This window comes from Diprion similis, chromosome 12 (genome assembly GCF_021155765.1).
Source record: "Diprion similis isolate iyDipSimi1 chromosome 12, iyDipSimi1.1, whole genome shotgun sequence".
Taxonomy (NCBI): domain Eukaryota; kingdom Metazoa; phylum Arthropoda; class Insecta; order Hymenoptera; family Diprionidae; genus Diprion; species Diprion similis.
The window spans coordinates 5,407,322-5,420,717 of record NC_060116.1 but is presented as its reverse complement, the minus strand read 5'-3'; the positions used below and the strand labels follow the sequence as shown (position 1 = coordinate 5,420,717).

At 34.2% G+C, this 13,396-nt stretch overlaps 3 protein-coding genes across 3 annotated transcripts; 1 reads left to right on the top strand and 2 right to left on the bottom strand.

Moving 5' to 3' along the window:
* Window positions 1-172: 172 nt before the first annotated feature.
* LOC124413437 (ATP-binding cassette sub-family B member 10, mitochondrial) lies at window positions 173-2,979 on the bottom strand. Its single transcript, XM_046894001.1, has 3 exons — window positions 2,139-2,979; window positions 828-1,936; window positions 173-587 (listed from the first exon to the last, which is right to left on the bottom strand). The coding sequence occupies exons 1-3, from the start codon at window positions 2,731-2,733 to the stop codon at window positions 327-329; spliced, it is 1,965 nt and encodes a 654-aa protein (XP_046749957.1). The 5' UTR covers window positions 2,734-2,979; the 3' UTR covers window positions 173-326.
* Window positions 2,980-3,153: 174 nt separating this feature from the next.
* Window positions 3,154-8,379, top strand: LOC124413434 (zinc finger CCCH domain-containing protein 14). The gene is made up of 7 exons (XM_046893998.1): window positions 3,154-3,334; window positions 3,641-5,440; window positions 6,179-6,332; window positions 6,459-6,619; window positions 6,769-7,054; window positions 7,279-7,411; window positions 7,538-8,379. The coding sequence occupies exons 1-7, from the start codon at window positions 3,296-3,298 to the stop codon at window positions 7,767-7,769; spliced, it is 2,805 nt and encodes a 934-aa protein (XP_046749954.1). The 5' UTR covers window positions 3,154-3,295; the 3' UTR covers window positions 7,770-8,379.
* Window positions 8,380-8,673: 294 nt separating this feature from the next.
* On the bottom strand, window positions 8,674-13,388 carry LOC124413017 (galactose mutarotase-like). The gene is made up of 9 exons (XM_046893310.1): window positions 11,604-13,388; window positions 11,078-11,293; window positions 10,832-10,977; window positions 10,461-10,688; window positions 10,235-10,399; window positions 9,830-9,930; window positions 9,603-9,717; window positions 9,323-9,541; window positions 8,674-9,102 (listed from the first exon to the last, which is right to left on the bottom strand). The coding sequence occupies exons 1-9, from the start codon at window positions 11,794-11,796 to the stop codon at window positions 9,010-9,012; spliced, it is 1,476 nt and encodes a 491-aa protein (XP_046749266.1). The 5' UTR covers window positions 11,797-13,388; the 3' UTR covers window positions 8,674-9,009.
* Between the last annotated feature and the right edge of the window lie 8 nt (window positions 13,389-13,396).

Below are 13,396 nucleotides of genomic sequence, written 5' to 3'. Positions count from 1 at the left end.
AAAATGATGTAGTAGTATGAATTACTGACAATACAGCATTAAATAAAATATAGTATATTGCACATTTCTTCTGCTTCACCAATACACAAATGCGAATTGCGTGCTTTTCAGATTATTTACATTTTTTTTTTTTGTGATTACTATTGACGATATAATTCAAACAGGCTAATAAAATTTACATCACCGACTAATTAACAAATTTCTATAAATATAATTACATTAATTTTTCTTAAGCCATGTCAACAGATAGATATTACCTACAGATTGAATTTTACAGTTATATTTCATAAAATTCACCGACATGAAAATTTTGTTCTTTCATTGTCTCAAGTGAATGTTTGATGCTTCACCAGATTTCTGAATAATCCATTCTCCATAGTCATTAGGTGATCATAATTGCCCATTTCGACAACTCGGCCATGATCAAGGACTGCTATTTTGTCAGCATTTTTTATGGTACTTAATCGGTGAGCTATTGTCAAGACTGTTCGACCCTGTGTAGCACGTTCTATCGCTTCCTGAACCAAACGTTCATTTTGAGCATCCAATGCGCTCGTGGCTTCATCCAGGATCAAAATTTTTGGGTTCTGTAAAAGATAAGTTTTTTTTTTGTTTATACTTTTAGGTTCTTTTTATATAATTTACGACCTAGTCACTGATCACCAGAGTTATAAAAAAGTAGGTATAGTTAGCAAATGCTGCTTCTTCTAAAAGTGAATAATAATGTACTTAAATCTTTATGAATGTGATATTTTGACGAGTAATTAAGATGTCAAATACAACAAAGTCAACATGAACATATGTACTCCACAAGCTTAGGAATATACCTTGATTAGCGCTCGTGCAATTGCAATCCTTTGACGTTGTCCGCCACTCAACGTCACTCCTCGTTCACCAACAATTGTATTTAATCCATCTTTCATTCCTTGTGTAAATTCCAGTATGTTTGCCTGACTTGCAGCATCCATAATTTCGGTTTCGGTCGAATTTGCAGCCCCGTATGTAATATTTTCACGTATAGTGGAACTGAATAACGTTGGCTCTTGAGATACAAATCCAATCTGAGCTTTCACCCAGGTGGGATCCAGTTCTTTTAGATCCTCTCCATCCAAAAGTATCTTTCCCCCATTTGGGTCATACAATCGCAGTAGTAAAGCAGCTATTGTTGATTTTCCAGAACCTGACGGCCCAACAATAGCAGTTATGGAACATTTTTTTACTTCCAGGGTTAAATCACTCAATATTTTGGATTCCAATCGTGTAGGGTAAGAAAAAGTGACGTTGTCAAAGATAACATTGCCACTCAGTTTTTGAGGCAATACTCTTCCACCTTGAATTGCAATTTTTGGCTCACGTTCAATCAATTCAAACAATCTGGTGCTTGCTCCGAGGGCTTTATTCAGCTCAGAATAAAAGTTGGATAAACCTCCCAAAGAGAGACCAATGTAGGCTGCGTAAAGCAAAAATGCACTCAGATTGCCAACGGTTAACGATGATTCGGACACCATTCCTCCACCATAGTACAAGACTGAAAGTATTATGGCGTTACCAGAGAGGCCGGTCATTCCGTAAAATACACCCTTATAAAAACTTTCTCTGTAGCATAACTTCAACAGATCGTCCAATTTGAAACTGTATTTTTTAATCTCATTCACCTCCTGAGCAAACGCTTTCACTGTCCGTATGTTACTAATTCTCTCTTCAGCGATCACATTTAAACCAGCCAGACTGTCTTGCACCTGTCTCGATATCTTCTTTACAAATCGGCCATACATTATAGCCAAACCAACGACTGGTGGAACTGTCGATAAACCAACTAGCGCCAATTCCGGAGACATGTAGACCATCATGGATATTCCAGCAATGCTCATTATACTCGATCGAAGCCCATCTGAGATGTTCGTTGTAACAGCTGAGCTGACGAGCTGTGCATCGCCTAACAATATGTAACTTTGTGAAAAAGGTAACAAATATGAAAATGCGAAAAATGTATCAAAAGAAGGTGATCTCAACTGTTATTTTATTATATTTAGGAATTCAAAATCAAAGGACTTTCGAAAAATTTTGATGTAGTTCTGTGATGTGCTTTAAAACGAGTTTGTCTAAGTAATCTTCACTAATTATGAAGGATAAATTACCGCTCAATCTTCCAACAAGTTCGCCAGTGCTTCGTTTGTCAAACATGGCTGTTTCTTGACTAACTATGGCTGTGAAAACCTTTTTCCTCAGAGATTGGGTTATTCTGTGCCCAGTAGTGGACATCAGATAAACTCTCCCAAAGTTACAAATGCCTCCAATTAGAAATACACCCAATAATGTCAAGCTGAGTTTGTTCAAATTCTGTTTCATTTTCTCTTTGTCTGCTGCATACATCAAGTCAATTATTTTTCCTAAGCAAAACGGCACAGCCATCGTTACCGTCGATGATACAATTAGTAAACCGATTGCTCCCAAAAGTCGATATTTCTCTGGTTCTGCCAAATTGAGGAGTCGCTTCAATTCAGACTTTCTTAAATTCTTCTTCGTTACTGTCTTCGCCTGAGATTTGACAGTACCTGTTCCAAGAGTATTTGCAGTTTCTCGTTTAAATATAGTGAGAATGCATTTTTTCTTCTGTAATAGCTTTGTTTGCAGATGGTTGTGAAAGCAACATTTTCGATACAAATTCAGGTTCAGATAGTTGGATTTTCTCAGTACGTGTCGATTGCAAATTATCTTGTTAAGTAGAATCATTTTTGTTTATGATTTTTGTTTTTTCTCCGACTGTAGTTCAGTTATCGTGCTAGTCTCTGATAACCTCAAAATTTCTGGAGCGGTTCGTTCTTCACCGACTTTACCTTACGGAAAAAAAAATAAGAGAATAGTAAATCATTGCCGGGCAATTATAAGTTTCAATCTAACGCAAATTGTATTCAATTTGAATTACATTCGGCGTGAAACTCTCTCAACGGTATGCAATGACCAGCAGTCGACACATTTTTTTACGCTCGACACTTTAAAACCATTTAAGACCCTGCTTGAGATTAATTTTAACAAAGCGTACACCAGAGGGTACTCGGAGTCGTGTAAAGTGAACAGCCCTTATGCGATTGGCTGAAAGCCGTCAGGGTCAGATGTCCTCTACCTCCTCTACCGAAAAATGGGTCTATGTAGTGTGTTAAATCCATGGTTTAACCCAACCAATATGTCAGAGACGATGCTATTTTATATATCAGTTGTCTGTAACAAACGTTGAAACAGTAATTACTGATTTTATATAATACCTGTGCCGGCGATCTCGCGAAAGGACTCAAGTATGGATATACGCGGAATCGAAGTGACGAATCAATTGAGAGTAAGCGAAATTAGCATTTTTGTCTGAAATTGTGAACGAAATATACACGACTATATGTAATTTGTTTATCATTACAATACTATACTACATTACAATAATAAACAGTCAAAATTGAAAAAATATAACGTCTAAAAATAATTTAACGTTGATAGACACTATGATGCTCCTTCAAAAAATTTCTACATTTTCAAACATCTGTATTACAGCCCTACGACTTACGTTCTTTCGTTCAAAAACTCGTATTAGTTGTATGCAAATACTTTATATTTACGTCAGTAAATTAATAAGACATTCATCGATGTTTAGAGCGCTATTCGTGCCAAGCTTCTGGAACTCGGGGTTCGATATGATGAGGAGCTGCCGGATTACATCTTAGTTATGGTTGTGAACAAGAAGACGCGCCAGCAGATGTACGAGGACCTATGTCTATTCTTGGAAGAAAGTACCTCACCGTTTGTAGACTGGCTTCACGATCAAGTGTTGAAAAAGCTGCAGAAAGTAACAGTTGCAAAAAAAAAATCCTCACGAGATTTGGTACCAACCGTAATTGTTAAGCAGGAAGAAGAGCGGAAAAAGAAGAAATCATGCCCCACATCATTTTTGGAAGATCAAACTACAGACACCGTAGATAAAATCTCTAAAGTAACAAAGTTGCAGAAAAAAGTTGAAAAACCTATGATACCTAGTCTTGTTGAGCAAACCTTGCACTCAGATGTTACACAAGTTTCGCCAAACTCACTGAAGCAAATTGTTCCAGAAAATAAGTTGGGAAGCTCATTAAATGTACAAATTAGCAGCTCTTCTCATGAACAAAAAGACACCGATTCGCCTACTTTAGTAAAAGGTACAACTAGAATGAATCGTGATAAAAGTATTCAACTTTCTAAACCATCCAATCCGGTAGAGCATGTCTCTAATCCCTCGATTGAGGCACAGATCGATGTAAAAATATCAGAAATATCGTCAAAAAATTTGAGGAGAAATTCTCTTGACAGTGTAACTAACAAACTTGAACTAAATAGCAGTGTAGCTGCAAAATCTTCAGAAAAAGATGAAATTGACAAAGAGTCTGACGATGATAGCCGAAAGAAAGTGAAATCTAGTGTGAATAAGCCAAGAATAACTTCGGTAGTTACTGTGAAAAATCGGCTTGAATTTCCAATGTCAAGAAATAAATTTGACAATCATAAGAATAGACCAAGCTTTGAGAGTCGGTATAGACAACCTGTGAGAGGTGTTGACAGGCATGAATTTGAGGGAAGCAGAAGAAACGAGTTTTCCAGTGGTAGAAATACCAGAAGTGAAGATTACCTTCGTAGGAATGTTGGTAAAAATCATGACTTAGAAACCAGAAATCATGATTCTGATAAAATCGTAGACATCAAAAGTCGTCTGGGCAATGTCAGGGATGATAGGTCAAGCAAGAGTTTAGAATTGAAGGATAAATCTTGCTTAAATCGGGGAGTAAAGAATGTGGACAAGTTAACAAATTCTATCAAAGATAGACTAGGATCTGGAAACAGCATCAAGATTCGAGATAGTTCATTGAATAGGAAAAGAGATTCATTGGATGAACAGAGAAATGCCAAGTTTTTAGAAAAGGAGAGATTAGTTTCAAACTCAAATCTGAGTATAAAAAACCGTCTTGGTCCAGTGAAAAGTATTTTCAAGTCACCTGATGTCAAAAGACGCTTCAATCTGACAAATAAAGTATTGCCGAGCAGTGAGGATGAGGATTGCGTGAATTTACGCACTGATGATGATACGGATGATGATACTGAGTCAGTGGCCGCTGTTGGGCCAATAAAATCTAGAATAATAGCTGTCAAGAGGACTGTGATGGAAAGCAGTGATAGAAAAAGATCTAAATTGATGAAAGATGGTCTAACAGTCGGAACAGCTGGTAAAGAACCTAAGAGTGATGACGATGATGACGAAAGAGATATAGAGGATGGTAAAATTGCAAGTAAAGTCATTGTCACGCCCAGACCATTGAAGCCATTACCACCGCTTCAAAGGCGGGCAACGCAATCTCTGTTACTAAGAGCTGTTGCGGAGGCCAACCAGTCAGTTGTTACACGAAAGAATCCCGAACCAGTTTTAATGGTAAGTATTAATAATAGAAAGTAGATTGTTGATTGAACAATCATCAGTGATCTAAATAACCCAAGGAAATTTTTCATAACCTGATATTATTTTTACAAGCACTCCGCATATTTAATGAGTTGTAATTTCAATGAAAAAATCGCACTCTTTTTATGTGTTATCATTATTTATAAATTTTACGATTTTGTTATGTACTTTGTAGGTTTAGGTAAACTGGTAGAAATTAAACGAATTCCAAATCTATTTGTATGGAACGGATCTAAATTATTTAATCACTTATAAAACTATTAATTGTAACTTAAAAATAAATAATGTAAGCGAAAGTTGTTGTTTTTCTCACTTATCATAATCCTTTTAAGAGTTAATGTGGTAATTCGAATAAACACTGACTAGTTACTATCGTAAAATATGTATTTATCTCGGAAGATCAACGCAATATTCACACAGAATCTTATAGGTAAATAACATTGCACTGCCCATATTTTATGTTTCGCAAAAACGTGACACATTATAAAATCTAACCACATTGCAATGAAAAAAACTTTGGACCGCATATAGCAAAAAAATCCATAAAACTCTTCAAGTTTTTCATTGTATATTTAATTGTTTTAATCAGAGCTTATGATGCAAATTCTCAAAATTTTATGCTTATCAAATCTGTAATGACATTAACACTACAGCATGCTTTGAGGCTCCGATGGCTAAATTTACGTAAAAAATAATTATGTCTCTCAACAGGAAAAAATAACGGCAGCAAAACGTCCGATAGTAAGTGGAATGCGAGAGGGCCAGAATTTGTCTGTCCGCTTGAACTCCAGCAAAAGACTTGTCATGGAAAAAATTCAAGTTGAATTAACTACTGGTGAATCTGATATCGACAATCCAGAACCCTGTAAGTAAATTGATCGAACAATCAGTAGCTATGCATTTTTCTCGTGAATTAGGAAATCAACTGTAATGAAATAATCCTCGAGTTACATGGATAATATAACATGCTCACTTTACCATTCATAATTAGATGTGCCACAGCCAGTGACGGATGAACACATGGGTGTAGTAATGTCTTTGTTCCAAAGAAGCAATGATTCTCAAAAATTCCTGGTCACATTGAATGGGTATAACAACAATGTGTCAAAAGAAAAGGGTGCTTCAGATGAGGATGAACGTCTGGAGATGGAGGTAATTGGTTCCATCAAGTGGAAATGCCTATGAATTAATGAAATACGTTCAATTACAAGTAATTAGTTAATCGAATGTAGTTGAATATCTTTGAGGCAATCGAAACAACTAAAACCCCACTCACTCATACTCTTCCCATTTTCTTTAAGGTTGATGAAGACGATGATTTCATACTTACTAATGAAAGTCCAGAAGAATATACAGAAAGCAAAACAGCTGAAAATGGTTTTCAACCAACACACGAACCTGTTCATAGTGATAAAGACAAGACACAAACTGAAGAAATCCGAAAAAATCATACAGAGGATAATGCTGAAGTTGAAGAGAGTTTATCAAGGAAAAAACGAAAGTTGAGTCCTATTGTGTACACGAGATCAAGATCTTCTAGTCCTGTTGATGCAAAATCCAGTAGTACTCTACAAGTACCTGTCAAGTGTAAGTATATTTATGATAAAACGAGTTCAGTTGTCAGCGATTTGTACTTGATTTGATACTCAAATTATTGGTTATTAAAAACCTTTTATATCATTATGTGGTTTGCATGTAGTTGACATACGAATCGCAGATACCATTGTATTATCAGGTATTGAGTGCAATGTCCAAATACAGTTTCGGCTTTTTAGAACAATAAAAGGTCATTGATAATACTTGAATTTCAGCTTTGAACAAACACATAGTTGCTGACCCTTTGAAATCAAATATAATCGAAAAATCTAAAGAAAAGTGTCGGTATTGGCCAAATTGCACCTTGGGGATCAAATGCACATATTACCATCCAACTGTTCTATGCAGGTAGATATACTTATAATTTTTTTTCAACATAAATACTTGACAAAATTGTTATTTACACTTAACGAATACCTCTATGCTTCCTTTGTGAAATAAAGATTGCAGTATCATATGTTATTCACTTTACAGTGCATTTCCTGCTTGCAAATTTGGAGATAAATGTTTATACAAGCATCCAAAATGCAAGTTTGGATTGTCTTGTACGAAATTGGGATGCGTCTACACCCATCCACCTCGACAATGCAAATATCATCCGTATTGCACAAATCCTACGTGCACCTATACACATCCGTTGCCTCAAGTACAGCATGTTGAAGGTACTACTCACAGAGCCAAGTTCACATGGCGTAAACACGAATAAATTATTTATAGGGTAACTCTTTCAATTTGTTTCATTAAATTAAATTGATTAATCAACCACAGAGCTGTGCGGATTTTAATAAGTCTCTATTACTCCATTACAAAACTTGAAAATTGTATCAATTGACTATAATTGTGCAAAAAAAATAATTACCAATCACCCTCACTGGCTAAAAATAAATGAACCAATTGTTTGAATCTATTTCAAATCTTAATAATATTTGATCCATCAGCTTTTTCACTGTTTTAAAATGTGAATCCAGAATATTGTATATTGTACTTATTGATGTTTACTTTTTAACACAAGATGACAGTATTCAAAATTATAATCAGAATCTGCGTAGTTAGGTTTATTCATGAGACACTGGAAAATATGTATATTATACCACTATCTCTGCCCAAAACAGAATCCACGTATGCGTACTTGTGATTTTGTGAAAAAATAGTGATTCGTTGGTATTTGCACATTTCGCCAAGCAAATGATTACTATCGTGAAATTTCCGTAGTAATATGATATTCAATCCAATGAAATTATTTCATATTTATATTGTATCATATATAAAATACTTGGATGAATAAAAAACTTCATTGATAGACTGTGAAAAGTAAATTATGAAACTTGACGAGCTAAACCTTTTAACCCACATAATGTTCATTTACTTTTAAATAATTTAACACATTGCCATTAGAGTATAATTATCGCAATACCATAACAAAATACGCCCCATCCTGATTATATTTGTAGAAAAACGATCGGATATTGTTATTATTTAAATTGAAAAATTGCTCTATTCAATGTTTGTGAGGAATGCAATAAAATTTCGAGTAGTTTAAAATATATACGACAAAGTTGAGTCAAATATTGTAACAATAAATAATTCAATTCTTTCTTAAATTGGTTTTTGCCTATCGCAAAGAACCGTTACTATTATAAATAATATTCATTCCTGTAGTATCTTTCATCACGGTAAATTAGACCGAACTTGTACATATGTATAGTTATATAACAGTCACACTAGTAATTCTAAAAGATAGTAGTCATTAATTGACGTACATATAATGTTGACAATTGTATAGGATTAATTTCCTGTTATAATGACCTATTATACCATTGATATGTCGAGTTTGTACCAATTAGAATAAATGTTTCATTCCACAGATATAGAGATATCTGCTGGCAAATAGTAACAATTTTTGTTTGATCTTAAACTTCTTTGTTGTATACATTACCTGCTTCTATTTACATGTAGTTTCCCAGTTGAACTCCAAATTTGTAAATTAAATCATGATAGTATACTTGGCCTGGGCGAAGAATTGAACATGGAAAGTGTTTCTGCAAATAAAATATATGGAATGTTGTAACTTGATGGATTCGATAGCTATATTAGGATGACAACTTCCAATACAATCCTACTACGTCTCGAAAAGTATATTTTTTTGAGTTCCACGTAGTGCAAAATTGTATGACTTAGAATAATGTGCACAAAAAAAAAAAAATTACATAAATATAATGTTACATAGTCAAAACCTCAGGATTACGAATCAATAATTACATGGTTTATAGCGTTGGGATAGTTTTGCGGCTGTATGCAAAATGCCCCATGCTTTCTATACTCAGCACGTTCTTTTCCAGGAATAAACTCAAGTATTGGAGGTGGTTGGGATTCATAATCTTTGAATGTCTCTTCATCCTCATTTTCCTCTCCCTCTCCAATGATTTCATCATAACGATCCCCTAGTTCCTCTGCTTCCACAGATTTCTCAATCTGTTCCTAATTAAGTATTTTTGTTCTTTTTGTGAAGGTTTTGATTCATGATTTGTTCATCACTTACCTGTTTTTGCGGGCAAATGTCGTATGAAAATTGGTCATCGGGTGGCGCTTGAGGTGGCAGGCGGCCTCCGGTATAAAACTGTACCCCAGGCTGATCGGAGTATACTTCCAGTATTCTAAATACAGTTATACAATGATTTTGATCATTTTTGTTATACTTAGTTATGGTATTTTGTTAATGAATTCTTTAAATGTCTATTCTTATGCTAAATTTAAAGTTGTTGTTACCTCCCAGATTGTGGGTGGAGAGCCCGTGCAACAAATAAAGCTCCAGGTTGCCAGCTTCGCAATACACAAAAGTTATGATCGTAACCGTCTCCAGGTGGTACCTGTACACAAAATAACAAACAGTATTTGTCAAATGATTTACGCAATTTGAATAGAGAACATTTGTGCAATTCTGAGTCTACTGATGCTAAAGTATAGCAGGTAAAAATTATGGTTAGACACGGTCCATACCTAACATGTAACAACCCAAGTTTAAGCAGAATTTATAAATAATTCGACTATTTTACCCGGCAAGGGAATGCTTATATAATGATTAGGTAATTGAACCAATTATAGCCTAATCAGATGTATTACGTTCATCAAGCAATTGATTTCATAAAATCCTTGTTACGTTGAAGATGTCACCTTGCTCAGACAGTCTCCTAAAATTTGTGGGATTCTGAGGTCCATCACAGTCCCACCTACTCCGCGTATAGCACCTGTTGGGACTGGGTCTGTATAATCAGCAAAAGTCCATCGATCGCAATTTAGGGATATTCTGTGCTTGTTCAACTCCTCGGCACCAGCAGCCTGAGATTGAATGAGGTGAAAAAACAATTTGCAAACATCATGAAAGCTCAATGATACTTACATGTCCGGCCAAGTTGAAGTAGGATCCATGTGACATATTGACGATTGTAGACTTGGACGTGGTAGCCCGCATACTAATTTCCAATTTATTGTCAGGTGTCAGCTTGAACCGTACTGTTGCGAGAACATCCCCTGGATAGCCCTCCTCTCCATCTTTACTGAGGTAGGTCATTACAACAGTACAACCATCAATATGTCCATCCCATACTTGTCGACCAAACCCATTTAGCTAGGCAAAGAAGTACGTGTGTTAAAGTTATTATGTAGAGAATTAATTTGATGTATGAACTGAAAATTATGTAGTTCTTAACGATCCAGTAGGGCTTATCAATTACAAAGTCATTGTATGAAAATTTGCAATTATTAACTTACCCCTCCGTGCAAATGATGTACATTGTTATCATTCTTTGATAACTGAAAATCTCCTTCCTTGATGGAAAACATACCATCTTTTATACGATTGGCACATCTACCAAGCACAGATCCAAAAAATGGATTTAAATTAGGATCTATATAGCCTGAATTATGAAGAAAATTATATTACAAATAACATATAAGAAGAATATTTATAGTTAGTAATCATTGTGGTTGGAAAATATTTTATTCTTCTGATTTTACTGTCCAAATCATCAAAGCCCATCACTATGTCCGCTGATGATCCAAACTTGTCTGGACACTTCAGCGACACAATTGTAGCTCCCCAAGTAATGAGGACAACCTGCATGCGATTATTATTGGTCAATGTGTACGACTTGATTTTTACTGGTGCTAAACTTCCAAAATCTTTACTTATTGAACCATACTCGGCATCCCCTGACGCCGACTGAAAGGACCCTAAGGATTTAGAAAGTTCATTTCTGTAATGATATACCAAGTTTGGAAGAGTTATTCAATATTTCATAATAATATAATTGCACGTTTAATTACCATACCTTCATACTTGGATTTTAACATACCTTCAACATCGTAAATAAAGAAATACACATCTTAATCTTGTTAAATACGCTTTTGAGTAATACTTGGATAATATTGATGCCGGTAAAATCAGTAGTTAAATTTCAAGTTTGTTAAAGTAAATCTTTTAACTGACTATTTCAAGTGTGTTGACCATGCATATTTGTAACCTTACTAATTTGAAATTCACCTGGGTAAATTTCACCAAATATTCCTTCGACAATTTGAGCATCACGGCAGTTGCAGCTGGTAGTCATTTTGGACACAATATTATAACATGAAATTTTAAGAAAAACTAAAATTTGTAAAGTAGGCTGCTCCAAGTATTTCTTGTGAAAACAGTCAAAATAGAAAATAAAAAACAACTTATATTTGTAGATCATCCTACGTTTGTCTTTCTTATTGTTTCCTTTTACATGTGTGATTTTCCGAAATTATACATAGATATGTGTGTGGATATAAAATAATATACATATAATAGGTATCTCGCTACTGGGATAATAGCTGTTCTTATAAAGGTATCACCAGACATTTTAGTATCTGGCTGAAACTTTTATTTTATTAAAAATAAGTAATTTAGAAATAAATGTTCTTCAGTTGTTGAATTATTCATCAATTGCATTACTTTACCCATTGTAACTGAATAATTAAGTCAGTTACCGAAGCAAGTAACTTTCAAATATAAAACTCACATATGATGTACAGTATGAGATTGATTTTTATTTTTGGACAAATTTCATTATATTAAAACGTGGAGTTAAATTAATGATTCAATCACAGTGTAGAAATGTTTTGGTGAAGACATAATGAGATAAAGATTTCAGATATTAACATACAGTACTTGATTGGTACTATTTGTGAGAGATTCTTTTACATGCATTAGTTATAATTTATTTAGTCAGATGCCGATAGATAACATCTGACAGGATTACTTGATACGGAAATAGTTAAATAGCCAGAATAACATTTACTTTATAATATATTACTTCATATATATTACATATGCGCGCGTGTTTGTGTGTGAGAGAGATTGAATTTTATTGATAAGACAAGGACTCAAAGGATTCAAAGAGAGAGAGAGAGAGAGTGAGAGTACTTAAAATATGATTCTATGCCTAGTGAAATATTCAGTGTCATTGGGTATTCAAGAAAGGAATTTTACGACGGTGTTGAAAAAGGGCCTCAAGTTGGGTGTAAATTTGTACTCGCAACTCATAGATCATGTTAAATTCCCATAAGCAAAACCTCGAGAGTACAAATTTACACCAAAGTTGAAGATTGTTTTTATCTGTGAGGGTAATAAAAATATAAAATTGCAATTATTAAACATAATCATACTGTCTGGCGTCTTTGCATTTCAAAAAAAAATAAGAGAAAAACAACAACAGAATACTTCCAGGCATAGAATTTCTAATTAATAATGAATGATGAAGATTTTGCAATATTGATGAACATTGAAAGGGGCGTGAAAATCTTAATTTTAGATAAGCCAGATTATTTATATTACAATATAAAAATGGTATGATTACTTTTGATGCTGAAGAAATTATGAATTTGCTACAATTGATTTTTTTAATTATTTTTTTTTTGTTGCACTGAGTTCATTATTCGTAAAAAAGACAATCATCAATTACTTGCTAAAATATCTTGAAAGATTTAAGTACGACTTGGCTTAATTTCAACCTACGAATTTCAAGTGATGTTAATATAGCTTATTTTTGGCATTCTTTATTTCTGATTTCTAGCGAGAACTATACATATTTACCTATTTTTTCATGGAGGGTAAGAAGAAAATTGATAAACTATTATGTGGCAATGCATAAAAAACGGGCTATATTCATTTTAGATCGTGTGCGTGCCGAGGGTAAGAAACAATAAGAAATAGTATTATTGCACGTTTGATAGTGAATCAATTATCTTTCTAAAAACGTTATAATTTTTGACAATGAACGATATTTAATCAACGTAATTCAAATATGTAAC

Bases quoted from the DNA above. Each gene is read 5' to 3' on its own strand.
- LOC124413437 (XM_046894001.1), bottom strand. From the start codon at position 2,733: ATGATTCTACTTAACAAGATAATTTGCAATCGACACGTACTGAGAAAA. The intron at 1,937-2,138 runs GTAATTTATCCT...ACATATTGTTAG, and splicing joins ACTTGTTGGAAGATTGAGCG to GCGATGCACAGCTCGTCAGC. The intron at 588-827 runs GTATATTCCTAA...TATCTTTTACAG, and splicing joins TTGCACGAGCGCTAATCAAG to AACCCAAAAATTTTGATCCT.
- LOC124413434 (XM_046893998.1), top strand. From the start codon at position 3,296: ATGGATATACGCGGAATCGAAGTGACGAATCAATTGAGA. The intron at 6,620-6,768 runs GTAATTGGTTCC...ATTTTCTTTAAG, and splicing joins ATGAACGTCTGGAGATGGAG to GTTGATGAAGACGATGATTT. The intron at 7,055-7,278 runs GTAAGTATATTT...CTTGAATTTCAG, and splicing joins TCTACAAGTACCTGTCAAGT to CTTTGAACAAACACATAGTT.
- LOC124413017 (XM_046893310.1), bottom strand. From the start codon at position 11,796: ATGATCTACAAATATAAGTTGTTTTTTATTTTCTATTTTGACTGTTTT. The intron at 10,400-10,460 runs GTAAGTATCATT...ATTCAATCTCAG, and splicing joins ACTTCAACTTGGCCGGACAT to GCTGCTGGTGCCGAGGAGTT. The intron at 9,718-9,829 runs GTAACAACAACT...AACTGTATTTAG, and splicing joins CTCCACCCACAATCTGGGAG to AATACTGGAAGTATACTCCG.